General features: G+C 43.6%; 1 protein-coding gene across 18 annotated transcripts in view; it reads right to left on the bottom strand.

Moving 5' to 3' along the window:
- RIMBP2 (RIMS binding protein 2) overlaps positions 1 to 21,546 on the bottom strand; it is an 813,871-nt gene that overhangs the window by 173,016 nt on the left and 619,309 nt on the right. For 10 of the 18 annotated variants that reach the window (XR_012222753.1, XM_073557052.1, XM_073557055.1 and 7 more), the window contains 2 exons: positions 2,131 to 2,151; positions 1,382 to 1,492 (listed from right to left, as the gene is read on the bottom strand). The exons of 5 other annotated variants lie outside the window; for them this stretch is intronic. Coding sequence is in view for 12 of the 13 variants with exons in the window: in XM_073557052.1 (XP_073413153.1) it covers positions 1,382 to 1,492; positions 2,131 to 2,151 (132 nt within the window). In the remaining variant the exon portion in view is untranslated. The remainder of the gene's footprint in view (positions 1 to 1,381; positions 1,493 to 2,130; positions 2,152 to 21,546) is intronic. 3 more of the 18 variants (XM_073557049.1, XM_073557058.1, XM_073557060.1) reach the window with 1 other exon arrangement.

Here is a 21,546-nt window from a genome sequence, read left to right as displayed (position 1 = left end):
CACAGATCAGTACAGAGCAGTATACGTAAAAGGTCTTGAAGCAAGTTCTGGGGTGCAATGTCTCTTCTTTGAAGACCACCAACTGGTGTAAGAAGACTTATAGGCCAGGCAATATTACATAGGAAATAGATACGGAAAAGCTGCTCCATTCAGAGAGAAATAGAGAGAGACAGGCAGCTTTCTTACTCCTGGAGGAGAAACCATAGACCTATTTAACAATCTGCTTTAGATTTCTAAATTGAGATTGTCTGTTATTATAATTTGTTCTGTAGTTTATCATATAATATTAAAGAGAACCCATCACCAGAAAAAAATGCTATTAACCTGCAGATATGGGTTAATCTGCAACTTAATAGCTTTACTAACCAGCCCGGTATACACATTTAGCTGAACGCTGCAGAGAGAAAATTAACTTTATTCCCCCAGCAGCGTTCCGGTTTCAGTCACCGGGGTGGCGCCAGCTCTGGTTCAGTCACAGTGCTGAGAATACAGAGGGGCTGCTGTAACTGCACCCCCAGCACTGACTGACAGCTGGCCCATATGTAGAGCGAGTGTCAGTCAGGGTCAGGGGCGCGGTACCTGAACTACTGCCAGCGCTGCCCCGTGACTGAAACCGGAACACAGCTGGAGAGAATAAAGTTAATTTTCTCCCTGCGGCGTTCAGCTAAGTGCAGGCGCAGGGCCGGTCAGTTAGTAGCGCTATAAACCTGCAAATTAACCCCATATCTGCAGTTTAAAAGTATTTTTCTGGTTACAGGTCTCCTTTAAAAGGTGAGAGGTGATCTTGCTATTGGATGAGTGAAATAAAAATTGCACATAGCCTGTTTCTCACAGATGTATATTACAAGGTTAATAGATACGAATAATATTGCATTATTGGCTCCTCTTAATTACGCAGAACACAGCACTTTTGTAACGAATCTGAATAGTAGAGGAATCAGCGGCCATCAACATAAGTGGCACATTGATCTGTATGAAACGAACTCCATATGTTATATACCCACTATGGATAAAATCTGTAATAGTGCCAGAAAACTGTGCAGCTAAAACCGCAGAAAATGTTACAGTAAATGCCATATATTGCACTGCGGGTATCACGTGTGGCTTGGACAAGTGAAGCGCATCAATTCCGTGACAACTCACGGTAATACTGAGTGCGGTTTTCACTACATGGTTCTTGTGATGCAATTTGCCACACATGGGGGCAACCCTAGGTGATCTGAATTCAAGCAAATAATAACAGGAGTTGTTGAACCATTCTTACAACTTTTTTATTTTTTTTAAATAAAAGTTTCATTTTAAAAATGTAAAAACAGAAAAACCATTAAAGCCAGAAGAGAATAAATATGAAAAAAATGGAGATTGAAATAATGTGACCTACTCGGATACGGTAAGATTGGCTACATTTAGCCAAACAAAAGTAGTCATTCAGTTCTGCACAGAAGGGTTCATTGAGGATGATACGTGTTTCTGCTCTGCACGTGTTGCAGTCCTGTTAAGGGCAGGAGCGACAACCAGTGGTTAAAGGTTACAGCGAGCCGTGCTTCATCTCCAATGTATTGTAATAAACAGTCAACAAAATAACGCCCAGGGACTGAGACCTAAATAGTAAGCGTTGCCCTTTTGCAAATGTTAAAGTGGAGAGCTGACAGCGTGGTAAAGGCAAATAATCTCTACCAACCAACCATTACTAAACAGGATCTCAGCATCTGTTCAGCATCCATCCATGGTAACATGCACATGTAGCCAAGAAGTTGTGTCCTTCAGCTTTTTATGATTAAAGACATGCAAAACGCATGCTCAGTGTCGTGAAGAGCGATGACACAAACCTGTTATAATGGGTCAAGCTGGGAGACTGGAATTAAGCACCAGTTATAGTACTACTGGTTCTGTAAGCTTATAAAAAAGAAGATAGTGCAGTTAGTGGAGAGCCATCAATGCCGGAATAACCAATATTGGCATAAAGGCATTTATTGAAACAATGCACATGGTGCAGGGAGTCAATAAGGCACATGATGTCCTCTCCTAGAGCCCATTTCTGGCTGCATGCGTTATAAGAATGATTCAACAACAGGAGACATGCACAAGGGCAGATGAGGAGGCGTAGGCACAAATACACGTTTCAAATACCTGCATGCTGTCCAAAGTGTTCTGGGTGAAAGGCAAAGCAATAGGTCCAGACAAAAACACAATATCAAACATAAAATACAAATCCAACATAAAAGAGAACACAACTTGTTTAATACACAACAGTTTAACCAAAAAGTAAACAGAAATGTTATCACCTGGTAATGCATGCATGAAACACTGCAGTACAGAATGGCGCGGAGCCTGAGAACGCCAGCATGATGTCTTCTACACTGGGTTTACCATTTCTTGATTTCATTACAACCTGATTCTACTTAATGTTCATGTGTTATATAAAGTTAGGGCGACATCTAAGCTTCAAATGCTAGAGTCGTTGGTAATATTGAGGAACACTCACTAGAGAAGAACTCCTCTCATCAAAGTTTTTATCATCTTAACATATTGAAATCATTATATCACATAGCGCTGTGTACTTACAATTGCTGACTTTGCCCTTCTACCGATTTAATTCTTCTGTTTTCCATTAGGTCTATGACGTCAAGTGATTAAAAACTGACTAGCTGAATCCTCTTAAGCTCTATGCAGAAACAGGAGGTCAATTTTCCATGCATGAATCATCATAAGAACTACAATTCTACATCACTGTAATGTCCCTGGAAGCTCAGCTCCACCTTCTCGTCAACTGCTGACTCAACTGCTCCACACCTACCCCTGCCAGTGAGCAGAATTTTAGTTCTAATGATGACTTATACAGGAAAAGAGACTTCCTGTTTCTACATTCAGCTAGTCTATTTGTAATCGCACGATGTCATGGACCTAATGGAAAAGAGATGAATTAATAAGGTAGAAGAGGAAAATAAGCGATTGTAACTACCGTCTTTCCCCGAATATAAGACACCCCCGAATGTAAGACGTACTAGGGGAATAATGGGGGATGCCTAATGTAAGACATCCCCCGTTTATAAGACATAGCGGATCAGCGGTGCCCCGAAAGTAAGACGTTGTGCGGTACCGGTATAATGCATTAGGTTTAACATACCGGTGCCTGTGTCCCCCTGTGTCCCCCAGGCAGAAGTCAGGCCCTCTCTGATTGGCCCAGCGGCTTCTGTGAGCCCGGCCGCCGCCCTGACGTCACCGCTCATTGGCCAGTGTCCCCCTGCACGAGGAAGAAGAAGCCTGCCCTGCCCTGTCCCGCACCGCAGAGGAATCGCCATCCGGTAAGCAATGGCTGTGGGATACTGTACCATACCGTAATGGCAGGCTGTGGGATACTGTACAATGGCAGGCTGTGGGATACTGTACAATGGCAGGCTGTGGGATACTGTACAATGGCAGGCAGTGGGATACTGTACAATGGCAGGCTGTGTTTACGATGATGTTCCTGAAGATGATGACATGGTTGTCATCGAATAAATCTTGTTTTATCTTCCAGTATAACTTATTCAGACTGTTCATTGTTACCGTTTTTCATTGTTTTAAATGTTTTACATGTTATACATGGAAATACCGTCATGATACGGTTGTAACAAGACATTCTTGGCACTTCTGTGGGCACTTGGTTTAATAAAACTGTTTTGTGGTGAACACCACACTGTTCAGCTTGTTAATAAATGTTTTTTTTTGGTTAAAACAAAAATCGTCATTTTGTTTTTTCTAATATAAGGCTGTGTGCACACGCTGCGGAAAAGGTGCGGATTCATCCGCGCGGATTTTGTACAATCCGCAGGTGAAACCGCAGGTCAAAAGACCTGCGGTTTTACCTGCGGATTGCTCTGCGGTTTTGCCCTGCGGTTTTTCATCTCCTCAATGGAGGAGATGGCAAACCGCAGGAGAATCCGCAGAAAGAATTGACATGTCAATTCTTTCTGCGGATTGAAAACCGCAGATAATCCGCGCGGAAAATTCCGCACCGTCTGCACTGCGGTTTTTGATTCCCATAGGGAATCATTGTACTGTACACCGCAGCAGAAACTGCTGCGGGTCCGCAGCGGCCAAAACCGCTGCGGAACCGCAGCAAAATCCGCAGCGTGTGCACACAGCCTAAGACATACCCCGAAAGTAAGACATAGTGGGACTTTTGGGGGTCAAAAGAATGTAAGACACTGTCTTATATTCGGGGAAACACGGTACACAGTGCCATATATTATGCTGATTGCAATATATTTAGAGGATAAAAAGTTTGATGGGATGAGTGCTTCTTTAAATGCAGCAGATTACATTCTTATACTTATAAAGAAATACTGAATTGCTAAGGAGTATATGGTATGATTATCACAGTGTTTGGCAGTGAAGTCTAATTTCTTTTGATTAAAAGATATAACAACATTATAGGGAAATGTCTAAAAACTAACATACAGCTTAAATGTTCTGTAACACTATAATTTATTTTTACATTTACTCTCGTTTTCTCTCATGTTTTAAACATTAGGCATTGAATTGTGAAACTGTAATTTATGTAATTTGAAAGATTTATGGTAGGGATTTGATTGTTTATACAAACCAAAGGAGCACATTTATTAAACTGGAGTATCCTACGTCAGATTGTTGGAATAAAATGCAAATAAATGCACAGCTCTTAGTAAATTTGAGGATTTTGTACATTTTTAACTGTCTTAAAGGGAACCTGTCAGCAGGATTGTGCACTTTAACCTACAGACAGTGTCAGGTTGGTGCCGTTATGCTGATTGATGAAATCCGTCTTGTGGTGGTTGTTTAATCTGTATTTTCAGTTTTGAGTTAATGATATGCGGCGGATGTGCTGCAGGATGATCGCATCTACAATGTGTTTTTAATAATCTTTTTTTACATTATACATTAATTCCTAAAAAAAAAAAATCAGATTGAAAATGGCGATCCGATAGCTGCTACTGTGCAGACACTGGCGGCGCCATCTTGCTGGAGAAAAAAAAGATAACCTCCTCCAAGATGTACCATTTTCAGACTGATTTTTTTTTAGGAATTAATATATACCATAAAAAAAATAATTAAATGCACATTATAGATGTGATCATGCTGCAGTAGAGGCGCCACATACCATTAACTCAAAACTGAAAATAAAGATTAAAGAACAACCACAAGATGGATTTCATCACCCCAGGTATCAGTTTAATCAGTATAATGGTGCTGACCTGACACTGTCTGTAGGTTACTGAGCGCAATCCTGCTGACAGCTTCTCTTAACCCCTTTCAAACTTCAGACGCAATAGTATGCTAATGTTGGACTCCCTCCCTTTGATGTGGGCTCCGGCAGTGAGTCCACATCTTTCCCAGGACATGTCAGCTGTTTTTAGCAGCTGACATGTGACTGGAATAGCCGCAGGTGGAATCGTGATCCACCTACGGCTATTAACCCATTAAATGCCGCTGTCAAACCCTGACAGCAGCATTTAACTCACGCTTCCAGCCGTCATGTAGAACAGCCGATCGGGTTGTGACAGCTTCTATTTTCCCATGGAGACTATTGAAGAATGCCAAATGTAAAAAAAAATGTTTTAATAATATAAAAAAATATAAAAGTTCAAATCACCCCCCTTTCGCCCCATTCAAAATAAAACAATTAAAAAAAATCAAACATACACATATTTGGTATCACCGCTTTAAAAAAAAAGGATTAACCTGATTGCTAAATGGCGTAGCGAGAAAAAAAAGTCAAAACGACAGAATTACGTTTTTTTGGTCGTCGCGACATTGCATTAAAATGCAATAAGGGGCGATCAAAAGATCTTATCTGAACCAAAATGATATAATTAAAAACATCAGCTTGGTGCGCAAAAAATAATCCATCACTCAACCCGTGATCACGAAAAATGGAAACGCTACAGGTCTCGGAAAATGGTGCAATTTTTATTTATTTTAACAACGTTTGGAATTTTTTTTCACCACTTACATAAAAAACAACCTAGACATGTTTGGTGTCTATGAACTCATAATGACCTGGAGAATCATAATGGCAGGTCAGTTTTAGCATTTAGTGAACCTAGTAAAAAAGCCAAACAGAAAACAAATGTGGGATTGTACTTTTTTTTGCAATTTCACCGCACTTGGAATTTTTTTTCCCATTTTCTAGTACACAACATGGCAAAACCAATATTGTCATTCAAAAGTACCACTAGTCCTGCAAAAAACAAGCCCTCAGATGGCCATATTGACTGAAAAATAAAAAAAGTTATGTCTCTGAGAAGAAGGGGAGCAGAAAACGAAAACCGAAAATACCTCCGGTCATGAAGGGGTTAATGTTAGAAAATGAAATCCATGCTTGCTATGAATATTGGTTGTTAATCAGCTAAGACGATAACTCTGGAGAAGAGTGATATGGGGTTTGAATATGGAGTGTAATACATTGAGGCTGTGCAAGCCAAATCTTATAATGAGGCTTTACTACAAAAATGTTTTTTAATCAAAACGTACCCCAAGCTGCCATAAATATTACTGAAGTTCTTCCCTCTATGATGAGCATTCTCATTGCTAAAATACACACATATACAGTACTTCTCAACAGTGAAATTTTGACATCAAGAATTAAAAGTTGTGGAATTATGGAAATGGAAGTATCAATATCAATACATGTTAATTATATGCAAATAATGAAAAAATAGAAACAAAATTTTCAACACATCTCAATTTATTCAGTATCAAGAAACACACACACTCACGCACGCACGCACGTATACGACTTGGCATGCTATCAGTGAGGTTATTAATGGTTGTCTGAGGAATGTTGCCACACTGAATGCTGAATTGCAACATGGAAGACAAGTATGGAAACGCTGCAGACCTGGTAGCATGTCTATGCCACACAGACTGCACATACAGTAGTAGCATGAGAAAAATGCAGCATTGTCATGTTAAAAATTGGCTCCTGGAATACTTTGAGAAATGGCAGCACCACTGTTTCCATGATTGATCCATTCTTTACTTCAAATTAAATTAGAGGTCTCATATCAAGCCTAAACCATAAAACAGTGTCTACATCACAAGGCGTTTGCATGACACTGGGCTACAATCTAGACGTTTAGCTACAGATGTTCCATTGACCTTATGCCACTGCTCTCAAAGGTTATCATAGTACAGAGCAAGAGGGCACTGGTGGATGGAATGGAGGTCTATCCTCTTCAGCGATGAGTCCCACTTATATCTTGGATGCAAAGATAGCCGAAGATTGGTCTGCAGACCACCAGGGCAAGGCCACGAAGAGGCCTTCTTGAAGGAATATCACACCAGTCTTACTCCTGGAATTATGATGTGAGGCAGCATAATGTATGATAACCAGAAATATCTATTCTTCATTTCAGATACAGTGACAGCTCGACACTACTTGGTGATGAAACCAGTGGTATGGACATTTCTCCAGTGTCCCAGGAGCCAACATGAGAACATCAATCCACTTGTAGCTTGTGCTATTGTCAGTAGCCTGTGCGACCTAAATATTCTATCGAAAATTATTTTTTCTGCAATTGGGAGTGCCGGATTTCATATCTATTCATATATTATATTGGGATTGTTATCCCTGTTTCTGTGCACCCCGCCTTCATACATCGGAGTGACGTGCCTTATAATAAGACTAAATATTCTATCGTGGCCTGCAGTATCTCCGGACCTGTCTCCCATCAAGCACATCTTTGACGTGATTGGTCAGCAATTACAAAAAAATCTTCCAGCAGCAGATCTACTTGATTTGCATGCCCACAAGTATTCATCGTGGAAGAACATTCCTTACCTCAGACGATTATTATTGTAATAGCGTGTATTTCTGTCTACAAGCTCATACTCCATGCTGAATAAATTGAAATGTTTTAAAAATTTTGTTACCATTTAAAAAAAACCAAAACATATATATATATATATATATATACACACACACATAAAACATGCAAAAGAAGTGTAGGATAGGCGAGGGAGTGATCCAACAGGAATGGGGGGGTTACCCACTTCTTGCCGCCGACAGACACGAGACTGAGACAGGGGTTATATTCAACAGGTCCGTTTTTATTGGCCGCCTCTCTGACGACCACCGCCATGCATCACAGGAATTTCACAGTCCTTTTGTTCACAGACCCAGGTACCTTCACTTATTATTTTTACCGTCGTGGCGTCCTTTGTGGCTCTTCTCACTGTGGCTGCCCTAGGCCAATCCACCACAGCGCTTCACCATTCCAAGTACACCGTCCTTTTGGCACCCCCAGACCGTCTCCGTCTGCGGCTACAGTCCTCTGGGCCACCCCCTGTGACCGTCTCAACTGTCAGATCCTCTCTAGAGGCTTTCTACTGTCTCTCTCACTACAGCAGAACCTCCTTACTAGTGAGCTCCCCTAGCTGACGAAACTTTCCAGAACCTTCCCCGACCTCTTATACTCCCAGTCCTGGTAGCTCTGCCCACTATCACCTGACAGTTAATTTGACCAATGGCAGTTAAACAGTCACACTCCTACACTCCCCACTGCCCCCCAATGGTCAAACTACAACACGACACCTTTTTTCTCTTTATCTCAGCGCTTTTGTACCTACACTGCGCTACCCCTCTGCCTCTTACTACAGGCAGGTCTATCGGTCAGTTCAACCTCCTTACACTCTCCCGTCCTTTGTCCATTGTCGTCCTCGACAATCTTGTACTACTTCTTCTGGGGGTACGTTGTACTGGGGGCCTGACTCAAGGACCACCGTCTGTCTACCTTCTTCCTGTCTCGTCGTCCTGTCAACTTGAATACGTCATGGTCGGCATACTCCAAGTACCTTGGACCTGTTGAACACAAATTTTTTTTATAACATTTCAACATGTCAAATTTACTACACACTTTACCATGTTTAGTGCAATATGTTTTTATCAAAACACATTTTTCTTTCAACCACAAACAATTCACTCTTAAAAAAAAAAGAAAATATTAACCAAATGAGGACAGGGGTGCTCCCCCTTCCTTTGAGAAAAACACTCCCTTCAGGCATTCCCACTGCACCAGGAGGAGGATCTTCTTTCTCATGGGGATGCAGAACAGTCCCCTTTATTGTGCAACACTGCACTGCTGCAATCCTGGCAGTCTATATAATAGGTGCTCCGGGCCACCTCCTGGCGGCCAATGTTTCATCAAACAGGAGACTCCACAGCCGTGGGGTCTCTGGAATGCTTGTAGTCTCCCCGGGCCTCGAGTGTCCCTGATGTTCGAGACCCAGGAGTCCTCGTTTCTTTATGGGGCTTGTACCCCTCAGGGTAGGCGATGACGGCCACCGCATAGTAGCCGCGGGGGCAATATTCTTTGTAATAGGAGACTAAGTCTCCCTCCCGCGGAACCCGGCCATGTTTGATGGAGGCCACGTTTAAATAAATTTTATAGCTGGTGGTGAGATCTCTAATAAAACCATAGCCTTTGCCGGTGTCCATAAACACCAGCCGCCCGTATGACCGAGGAACAGATATGGCGGACTCCCCCTTTTCATGGAGTTACGCCCACACCACCCGTTCCTTGGCCTTCTTCTTTTCATTAATTTCCGCAACCCAAGTAGAGGGTCCGGTATAGGCCACAGAGTCCGGTGGGTGGGCCGCAGCTGAGAGTGGAGCAGAGGCGGCCGCAGACATTGGGGAGCAGGCCGCAACCGGAGTAGCGGACGGGGCAGAAAAGGCCACAGGTGTCATCGGGAAGGCTGTGTAGTCGGCCGCAGCCGGAATCAAGGCAGCCGTGGGCTCCAATGAGTAGGCCGCAGCCGAGGCCAGAGATGGGACAGCGGCGGCCACAGGTGATGGTAAGTAGGCCGCGGTGACCTGCGGCGGGCCCGAAGTGACAGCAGGCTCCGGTGAATAGGCCACGGCCGGAAGACAGATTACGGCAGGGGCAGCCGCAGGTTGGCTCTGCACCGGCGCCTCCGGGCAGAGCAGATCGGGATGATTATCAGGAGTCAGGAAGTCATCCAGGGCCATTACTGAAGAGCAGGAGGTCGGCCGGGGAGGTCGGAGACTGGCGTCAGGGTACAGGGGCCTGTTTTGTACACTGGACATGGGGGCGGGATCTGCTTGCGATGCCGCCGACTGGGCTGAGGGAACGCTCACCTTCCCCGACATCGCGGCTCCCAGCAGGCTTTCCCGCAGCTCCTCCAATAGCCATGGATCTTCACCCTGCCGTCCGGCAGGGCCGGCCTCCAGGCCTGAGGCCTCTGCGAGAGGTCCTTGTGCAGCTTCCTCCAATGGCTGCTGCAACAGGGCACGGGGTACCGAGAATGGCTCCCAAGGGCAGGTCTCCCGGTGGATTTCAACCAACTGATGCCATTTCCACTCCAGACGGCCGAGGTCATGGTAACTGCAGCGTCACATATCGCCCGAGTTCCCGAGGCTCAATGGCGCCAAGGAGCTACACCCTGTCTCTTCACTAGGGCCACTCCCGCTCGGGGGTGGGGCATTGGTCAGCCTCTCCACCCATCTTCCAAGGTCTAACATGGGAGGGCGGCTGTCTCCTGTTGTGAGCCGCTCCCCCCAGGGGCGGATGCGACACAGTCTTAGATTGTCCATTACGGCTGCAAATTCCTGTGTCACTTCCTGATGCTGAAATGCCATAGCCATTAACAGTACGCTTTTCTGCTCTGGTTTTACTTATTGGCAGCCAGCAATCTGAAGGACAGTCCCAAATTGTATTCCACAGAGAAAGAAAAAATAAAATAAAATTCTTCACCCCGTATAGCTTGGGCTCCTTTGGTACTGGGTGGCAGGCCTGCCGCTGAAGATGTTGTATTTGCAGCAATTATCCTGCCGACTATGCCAAATGTAGGATAGGCGAGGGAGTGATCCAACGGGAATGGGGGGTGACCCACTTCTTGCCACCGACAGACACGAGACTGAGACAGGGGTTATATTCAACAGGTCCGTTTTTATTGGCCGCCTCTCTGACGACCACCGCCATGCATCACAGGAATTTCACAGTCCTTTTGTTCACAGACCTGGGTACCTTCACTTCTTATTTTTACCGTCGTGGCGTCCTTTGTGGCTCTTCTCAATGTGGCTGCCCTAGGCCAATCCACCACAGCGCTTCACCATTCCAAGTACACCGTCCGTTTGGCACGCCCAGAACGTCTCCGTCTGCGGCTACTGTCCTCTGGGCCACCCCCCGTGACCGTCTCAACTGTCAGTTCCTCTCTGGAGGCTTTCTACTGTCTCTCACTACAGCAGAACCTCCTTACTAGTGAGCTCCCCTGGCTGACTGGACTTTCCAGAACCTTCCCTGACCTCTTATACTCCCAGTCCTGGTAGCTCCGCCCACTATCACCTGACAGTTAATTTGACCAATGGCAGTTACACAGTCACAATCCTACTCTCCCCACTGCCCTCTAATGGTCAAACTACAACACGTCACCTTTTTTCTCTTTATCTCAGCGCTTTTGTACCTACACTGCGCTACCCCTCTGCCTCTTACGACAGGTAGATCTATCCATCAGTTCAACCTCCCAACAGAAGCATCACCAGTTAAGCATTAGGAACAGTTTGTTTTTTGTATAATTTCTTTTAGTTCTGCCTATTTTACAGTCATGTCTACACATGCTGATGAAAAAAGGTTTGTTGTGTCACTCAGCACAGTCGCAAGAAAATGAAGCAGATATCCGTACATCGGCTGCTGCACAATGAGGGCCAGGCAAGTACATAGAAAGGCATCAACTAAGCAGCTGGACCAGTTTTTGCTTCCTTGTGCTGAAGGCATACTGCCATGCATTTTCCAGACCAAACTGTTGGAAACAGATGTGCTGTGGGTGGCATGAGGACCTGATGTCCTGTGCTTACAGGCCAGCACCTTGTAACTCTCCACAGAATACCAGAATTGGCTTATTTGCCATGTGACAGACATGAAAGAGACTGGAGGCACCATGGTTATCTTTACTCTGCTTGGTGGTAATCCAGCATGACCAATTAGGCGGTGGCTCATTGATGGTCTTGGGAAGCATATCCTTGCAGGGTCACACAATCTTACAAACCTCCTGACTGCTGCCCTTTTTTTAGTGAATTGTTTTTGAATTTGGTTTTTGAATTTAGTGTAAGTACTCGCAAGACAATGAAGACCCTTCATGTGGGTTGCGAGGGAGTGTATTTTGGCCAAAATATTGACCAATACCTAATGTATTATATACATCTTTTTTGCACGTTTTTTATGCAGGTTGCAGGCCAGGTACCTCCAGTGGTGATTGGGTAATGTGGGGTGTCTGACCAGTAGATGCACATATGGTATTGGCAGCCCGCCTAATGTAATAGATGGGGTGTTGGTAATAGGCTGCTATATGGATAGAAGTGCATCTCATGTAATAGTGTGAACGACACACTATGCAGACGTGTGTGCAATTGGAATGCTAAGCAGCCGCCCCACGGATGTTTGGTGGGTTAGTAAGTGGTTTTCAGTATTTTGCACCTGTGATGCCCCCGCCATTATCATGTGGGACTTGCTGCATCCTGTTTGTGAATTTGTTTCCAGACATGGTATTGGAAGTATAGCTCTTTTTTCTCTCTTTCAGTAATGTTTTTATTGATTTTTTAGTCCTTTTTTCAGGGACATGCTAATGTCCAGCCTCATGTGACCAGAGTTTGTCGGCATTTCGTGGATGACGAAGACATCAATGCCACTGACTGGCCCTCACACTTCCAATCCAATTGAGAACCACTGGAACATTACGCATTAGTGCATTCGATGCTATCAAATAGAACTGTCCATAAGCTCATCGATGCCCTGATCCAGGAATGAGTGATGGCCATTACCAACCATCTCATCATTAGCAATCTCAGAAACTGTGTGGACTGTATACAGGCATATGGGGATCATACACACTATAGAGTCCAGGGGAAGAGTCTTGAGGAGATCATTTGCATATTCCCAGTGCCTTCTGGGATAAGTGAAGAGTCTCCGCGAGCTCAACGATCACTGGGTTTTGGCGGTTGCAGCTGAAAAGAGGAAATCGGAAAACCAGGGGAAGAGTCTTGAGGAGATCATTTGCATATTCCCAGTGCCTTCTGGGATAAGTGAAGAGTCTCCGCGAGCTCAACGATCACTGGGTTTTGGCGGTTGCAGCTGAAAAGAGGAAATCGGAAAACCAGGGGAAGAGTCTTGAGGAGATCATTTGCATACTCCCAGTGCCTTCTGGGATAAGTGAAGAGTCTCCGCGAGCTCAACGATCACTGGGTTTTGGCGGTTGCAGCTGAAAAGAGGAAATCGGAAAAACCGCGCGCCGATCGGCGCGCGAAATTTGGCTCATCTTTCATCGTTTTTAAGAAATCTCAAGATGGAAGAGGCCAGGAGCCATTTGGTGAGCTGCATTTCTTGCTACATGTTCACAGATTTACCAGTGGAAAATCCAAACTTCACATGCCACAAATGCAAGCTTGTGTCCCTGTTGGAGGAAAAGTTGCAAAATCTCGAAGAGAGGTTAGCTACGTTGAAGATCATTAAGGAAGGTGAAGAGTTCTTGGACAGAGCAGAATTATCTCTTCATGTTACAGAAAGAGAAGAAATTCGAAGTGCACCTGAAGAAACAGAGGAATGGAGACATGTGACCCAGAGAAGCAGGAGGATCAGGAGGCAGTCAGCACCCATACTGCTCAGAAACCAGTACCAGGCTCTCACGCAGGAAAACGATGAAGAAATACATCAGGATAAGACTTTGCCAACAAACAGCAACCTTGTACGCCCTCAGAGTCCTCCTGGATGGAGAAAGAAAAATGTTGTGAAGAAGAAACGGAGAGTGGTGGTCATGGGGGATTCCCTGCTGAGAGGAACAGAGGCCACTATCTGCAGACCGGATATAACTACAAGAGAAATGTGCTGTCTTCCAGGTGCAAAAATTAAAGATGTGTCTGACAGGATATCAGGACTCTTCAGACCTACAGATGACTACCCATTCCTGCTACTACATGTGGGGACAAATGACACCGCAAGAAACGACCTGGAAATCATCTGCAGAGACTTTGAAGACTTAGGCAAGAAAGTGAAAGAACTGGGAACGCAGGTGGTCTTCTCTTCCATCCTCCCAGTGGATGGCCATGGAACAAGGAGGTGGAATAAGATTCTGCAGGTGAACAACTGGCTACGTCGATGGTGCCGTCAGCAACGATTTGGATTTCTGGATCACGGAGTGAACTACTTATACGATGGACTACTTGCTAGAGATGGGGTGCACCTTACGAAGACTGGAAAGCATGTATTTGGAAGTCGCCTTGCTACACTTGTAAGGAGAGCTTTAAACTAGAACAACATGGGAAGGGAAGCAAAAGACCAGAAAAAGCCATACACCTGACAAATGCTATTGAGAACTCTGCTATTAGAAGTGGAAAGGAAGAACAAAGACGAAAGAATCTAATTAATAAAAATATTGGAGAAAGAGAAACCAATCACAAACTAAAATGTTTCTATACTAATGCACAAAGCATGGGCAACAAACAAGGAGAATTGGAACTACTAACACAGGAACAGAAATATGATGTAATTGGAATCACTGAAACTTGGTGGGACAATACACATGATTGGAATACAAGACTAGAAGGATACAACTTATTTGCAAGAAACAGACTTGATAAACGAGGAGGGGGTGTCGCATTGTATGTTCGAAACGCGTATATCTGCACAGAGATTGAAGCTTCAGAGACTGGGAGTTCTGTGGAAACTGTTTGGGTAAGAATACAAGGACAGAACAATGGAAAGGACACCATTGTAGGCATTTACTACAGGCCGCCTGTGCAAGCCGAAGATATAGATGAACTCTTTATGCATCAGATGGCCAAGTTCTCCAAAAAATATGACATAGTTGTCATGGGAGATTTCAACTATCCAGACATTTGTTGGGAATCTCTCTCAGGCAAAACTAACAGGTCAAGGAAATTCTTATCCTCTCTTGCTGACAACTTTATCTTCCAAAAGGTAAGGGAGAAAACAAGGGGAACTGCTACCTTGGATCTAATCCTTATAAACAGGGAGGAAATGGTTGAGGAGGTAAAAGTGGCTGGGACCCTAGGAGGTAGCGACCATGCTATTTTAGAATTTTGGATTACTAGAGGTGGAAGACCTGTGAAGACTCAGACGTCAAGGTTAGATTTCAGAAAGGCAGATTTTAAGGGATTCAGAAAGAGAATTGGAGGGATCCAATGGCTGGATATCCTTAAAGACAAAAATGTCCAGGAAGGATGGGAAATCTTGAAAAATGAAATTCTCAAAGCACAGTTGTTAAAAATTCCGAAAAGAGGGAAGAATAGGAAGCATTTAAGGAAACCAGGATGGATGAACACAGAACTTAAGCACATGCTAAAAAGGAAGAAAAAAATGTTTATAAAATGGAAAGAGGGAGGCATATCTAAAGAAGAATATAATGCTGTCTGCAGAACCTGCAGGGCACAAATCAGATTAGCTAAAGCTGAAAATGAACTGAGGCTTGCAAGAGATGTCAAAAGCAATAATAAAGGATTTTGGGGATATGTCAAAAGTAAAAGAAAAGTCAAAGATGCTATAGGATTTTTACAGGATGAAAATGATGAAATGGTAAGACAGGATGTTGAGAAGGCTGAACTTTTAAATTCCTATTTTGCATCTGTTTTCTCTCAGAAAGGAAATGCAACATCAACTGTTATTCACTGTCCTATTAAGGGAATAGAAGAATCCAGGATATCTATAAACAGAAAGATAGTGAGGAAACACTTAGCTAACCTAAATGAATTCAAATCTCCAGGTCCAGATGAATTACACCCCAGAGTACTGAAGGAGATAGCAGAAGAAATTTTTGAACCCCTCTCCATAATCTTTGAAAATTCTTGGAGAACAGGAGAAGTGCCAGAAGACTGGAGAAGAGCAAATGTTGTTCCTATCTTCAAAAAGGGGAAGAAGGTGGACCCAGGCAACTATAGGCCGGTGAGTCTGACTTCTATACCAGGAAAGATCTTTGAACAAATTATTAAACAACATGTATGTCAATACCTGGATAAGAATGAAGTGATTAAACAGAGTCAGCATGGGTTTCTAACTAATAAGTCATGTCAGACTAACTTAATTTCCTTCTATGACGGTATCACTGATTGGGTGGATCAAGGAAATGCTGTAGATATAGTATATCTTGACTTCAGCAAAGCATTTGACAAAGTCTCTCATACAATCCTTATTGATAAAATGACTAAGTATGGAATGGACAAGGCAACTGTTAGGTGGATTCATAACTGGCTTAGTGATCGGACCCAAAGAGTGGTCGTAAATGGCTGCACATCCAGTTGGAAGAATGTCTCAAGTGGGGTACCACAGGGCTCTGTCCTGGGCCCTGTATTGTTCAACATCTTTATCAACGATTTAGATGAAGGAATTGAGGGTAAACTGATTAAATTTGCTGATGACACAAAGCTAGGAGGGATAGCTAATACTAGAGAAGAGAGAGAGAGGATTCAAAAAGATTTAAATAAACTGGAGAAGTGGGCAGCAACTAACAGAATGGTTTTTAACAGGGAGAAATGCAAAGTACTACATCTGGGCAATAAAAATGAAAAAAGCATATATAGAATGGGAGGAATAGGGCTAAGTGACAGCACATGTGAAAAAGACTTGGGTATACTAATAGATCACAGACTGAATATGAGTCAACAGTGTGATGCAGCAGCAAAAAAGGCAAATGCAATTCTAGGATGTATTAACAGAAGCATACAGTCTAGATCACGTGAAGTCATTATTTCCCTCTACTCCTCTTTGGTCAGACCTCATCTGGAATATTGTGTCCAGTTTTGGGCACCACATTTTAAAAAAGACATCAACAAACTGGAGCAAGTTCAGAAAAGAGCGACCAGAATGGTGACCGGTCTGCAAACCCTGTCTTATGAGGAAAGGTTGCAGGATTTGGGAATGTTTAGTTTGCAAAAGAGAAGACTGAGAGGAGACTTAATAGCTGTCTACAAATATCTAAAGGGCTGTCACATTGTAGAAGGATCAACTTTATTCTCATTTGCACAAGGAAAGACTAGAAGCAATGGGATGAAACTGAATGGGAAGAGACACAGATTAGATATTAGAAAAAACTTTTTGACAGTTAGAGTGATCAATGAGTGGAACAGGCTGCCACGAGAAGTGGTGAGTTCTCCTTCAATGGAAGTCTTCAAACAGAGGCTGGACAGACATCTGACTGGGATGATTTAGCGAATCCTGCTTTGAGCAGGGGGTTGGACCAGATGGCCCAGGAGGTCCCTTCCAACTCGACGATTCTATGATTCTATGAGTCACATTATAAGTTGCCATGATGAAATTCAAGCAAATTGGATTTGTCTGCGATTTCATTTTTTTTTTTAGATTTTTGGGTTGGGATCCAGCGCTCAATTCCTTGATGATAGTAGTTTCTGTGGGTCGTTTATGACCTTTTGTTCAAATTACTTAATTTATATCAGTAAAGACTTTCAACTTGAATTAATTGAGATCTTATATAGGATTTAACTGTTTCCTTAATTTTTGTATGTTATCTAAAGCAGTATACTGAATATGTATATATATATATACACACATATATATATATATATATATATATATATATATATTCTCTATATATGAACAAAGACTTTTTGAGTTATTCAGTATAGAGTATGAGCGACACTCAGAGGTTTTGGCATACTATAAAGTAAATGAGGTTTTTAATGGTTGCCTCAGAAATGTTTTGCTATGCTGAATGCACATGGACACACAAATCAATAGATCGGCTGCCAGCAGCTCCATTTGCAATTCCTGACCAATAAAGTCCCAGATGTGTTTGACGAGAGACAAGTCTGAAGATCCTGCAGTAGTAGCATGCTTAGGACCAGCAGAATTCTCACAGTAGCATAAGTAACATGCTGTGTGGCGTGATCATGTTCAAAACTGGCTCCTGGAACACTGTGGAGAAATTATGGTACTACTGGGTCAACCACCAAATCAATATAATGGTGATTTGTTTGTGTACCTGGAATATACCGGTAGACTAGATGCGTTTTGCTACCGTACATTATACCTCTCCACATCATAATCTGAGAAGTAGTAATGGTGCAATACTACATAGTGAAAGAAACATCATAGTGTTGCCCAGAAGGTTTCATCAGATTCAAAGAATGATGTGAAGTGATCCTTTCTGTATTGCAATTGAAATTAGACATCACATATCAAGTCCAAGGTGTTGATATCTACAAAAGCCTGCAGCATCACCAGACTTGTCTCCCATTGAGCACATCTAGGCATTTAGAACATCATTGGTTGGCAATTGCTAAGGGAAATGCCAGAAGCATATCTATTGATCCTTTGATTTTCATAAGTCCACGACTTATTGTGTAAGAGTTTTAGGCAGTTGTGGAAAAAATGTTACCAAGAATGGATGTTTAAAAAAATAAAAGTGCTAGTAGTTTTTTTTTTATCAATTAACAATATGCACAGTGAAAGAACAAAAGCAAAATCCAAATCAATCTTTTGTGTGTTCACATTTAGCCTTCAAAACCACATCAATTCTCCAAATTCTCCTAGGTACAGAGGATTGCAAAAGTATTCACTCCTCTTAGCATTTTCCTGGTTTTGCTACCACACAACCATTTTTTTTAAGTTTCCATCAGTCCATGTAATAGAACATGCCTACAACTGTGAACATTTGGATTTCTTTTTATTGTGAAGCAAACAAAAAATGGGGAAAAATAACTGTAAACTTCAGTGTGTATAACTATTCACCCCCCTAAAGCTAGTACTTTGTAGAGCCTTCTTTTGCGGCAATTACAGCTCCAAGTCACTTTGGATAAGTCTCTATAAGCTTTGCACATCATGCCACTGGCATTTTTTCCCATTCCTCAAGACAAAACTGCTCCAGTTCCTTCAAGTTAGATGGATTCCTTTGGTGAACAGCAATCTTCGTCTGACCACAGATTCTCAATTGGATTAAGGTCTGGGCTTTGAAAAGGCCACTCCAAAACATTTACACATTTTCCCTTAAACCACTCAAGTGTTGCTTTAGCAGTATGCTTTGGGTCATTGTCTGGTTGGAGGGGGAACCTCTGTTCCAGTCTCTAATCACTGACAAACAGGATTTGCTCAAGAATATCCCTATATTTCACACCATCTATCTTTATCTTGGGTAGGACCATTTTCACCTGTCCCTGCTGCTGAAAAAACATCATCCTCACAGCTTGATGCTGTCACCACGTTTCACTGATGGAATGGTGTTCTTGGTGATGAGCTGTGTTGGTTTGATGCCAGACATAGCGTTTACCTTGATGGCCAAAAAGTTTGATTTTGGTCTCATCTGACCACAGCACCTTCCTCCATAAATTTGGGGAGTCTCCCACATATCTTTTGGCAAACTCAAAACGAGCCTTGCAATTTTTGTGTGTAAGTTATAGCTTTTTTCTGCCCACTCTTCCAGAAACGCCACCTCTATGGAGTGTACGGCTTATTGTGGTTGTATGGACAGAAACTCCAGTCTCTGCTTGAAAACTTTGCACCTCCACAATAGAAGACAAAAGTTAGATGAAAACTTCATGGCAACGGTTTAGAATTAAAAACGTTAAGACTTGGGGGGGCATGGCTATGGAGTGAACGGGAGAGGACGCTTACCGAGAGAGCTCCGCATAATCCTGGGACATCCTGATACTTGGACCCTTTCCCCCTGATATTTCTGGGGCTGCATAGACCCCAGTAGGCGGCGGGACCCCCTTGGAGCATCGTAAGAGGACGGGAGCGGTCTACTATCAGCGGGAGACCGGGGGAGACTGAGGCGGGCGGCTGCTTCCCCATGAGGCGGCGGCCATATTGGACGCGCGGCTCTGCTATAGGGAGCTGTGGCGTCGCTCACACCGCCGCTCTGCTGCTCGGCAGCGAATATACCGACTGACAGAACGGGGAGGACGCGCGGTGAGTGCCCTGAAAGATTGGGACCCGCGTGCTTTTTCCCCTCTGCCATTTAACCGCTGTACCGGCTGGCATTAATACTGTGGGAGGCTTTGCACCCCCCCCCGTGGCTGCTGTCTTTGTGGGGACCCCTCTCCCTCCCCTGGCCGCAAGGAACTTTCACTGTACAGTGTGAATTGCTGCCCTCATAAGTTTACGTGACCCCCCTCATCTCTGTGGCCTGAGCCATAATAATATATCAACATTCCTGCTGTGCACGCTGCCTGCGGTGGACATATTCAGATCATATATTTCCAGCTGTCTTAATGGGTCGAGCTGCAGCAGCCATGAGCAGATTTAAGGGGTCGGGAGCAGCAGCAGAAAAATTAAAGGAGTATGCAAGAACCGATCCCTCTGAAAGTGCACGACCCCAGAGGAATACTTTCTCCCAGGTTCAACGTAAAAATCGTCCTTCAGGGGGTGAGGAGGAGACTGAGCAAGAGCAATTGCCCCTTAAACAGGCATTTGAGCAATTGATGCAGGCTATCTCCCTAACCAGAACATCCCTGACGGAAAAAATTGAGGATGTATACACGGAGGTGGGGAGACTTCGCCATGATATACAGGCCATGAAGGGACGCATTACAGAGGTGGAGACAAGAGTGTCCAAAGTGGAGGATACCATTACACCAATGGAGGCCAAATTAGCAAAGGTGGCGGGCTCCATGAATGCTTGGAAACAAAAGGCGCACGACTTGGAGAACAGAATGCGACGGAATAATATCCGTATCATTGGTCTGCCTGAACGCTCGGAAGGTCAGCATCCTGAGCAGTTTCTGGAGGATTGGCTTAAGACCTCCCTAGGAGATGATTTCTCGTCAGTATTCTCTGTTGAAAGGGCTCATATGGTCCCTACAAAACCCTTGCCTCCAGGGGCCCCACCCCAGCCCTTCCTGACACGCCTCCTCAATTGTAAGGACAGAGACACCATTCTGCGCTTTGAAAGACAAAAAAGTCCTATTAAGTTCAATAATGCTGTGATCTCCATTTTTCCAGACTTTTCTATGGAATTGCAGAAACAGCGGGCGCAATTCATCGAGGTCAAGAAACGGCTCAGGGAAAGAAATATTGTGTATTCAATGATATATCCGGCCCGGCTTCGAGTTGTTCACGGAGGTACTTCCGTTTTTTTCACGGATCCGGCGGGGGCGACTGAATGGCTGCGGTTCCATGGGGGATCCCCTACGGAGGAATCCTGATGTGATGGCTGTTAATTTGGATCCTTTTATTTAAAGGTCTAATTGGAACTTTCTCGTTACCAACAATACCGGACATTGTGTTCAATGATGGTATCCCCATGTTTATTTTTTGATGGGGGCGTGAGACTGTGCTCCTATATTGTTAGGTCTTTGTTTGTTTTTTCTTTTTAAAAAGTTTTTGTTTTTCTGGTTATTTAGGTAAATGCCGCAGCCGATGCCAACTCAGCTATCTAGGTGATATCTCTACATTTTGTTCGGGCACCACTATGCAACATAGTTGGGATGGGCGGGAATGGGTTCTGAATTAATATGTATGACCTGGAATGTAAGAGGCATAAAAACTCCCCGGAAGAAAATTAAGGTGTTCTCACAAATTAGACAATATCGTCCTCACATTG

The sequence above is a fragment of the Dendrobates tinctorius genome, unplaced genomic scaffold (assembly GCF_039654945.1).
Source record: "Dendrobates tinctorius isolate UK_male_01 unplaced genomic scaffold, ASM3965494v1 ptg000243l, whole genome shotgun sequence".
NCBI lineage: Eukaryota > Metazoa > Chordata > Amphibia > Anura > Dendrobatidae > Dendrobates > Dendrobates tinctorius.
This window is presented reverse-complemented; position numbering and strand designations above follow the sequence as displayed.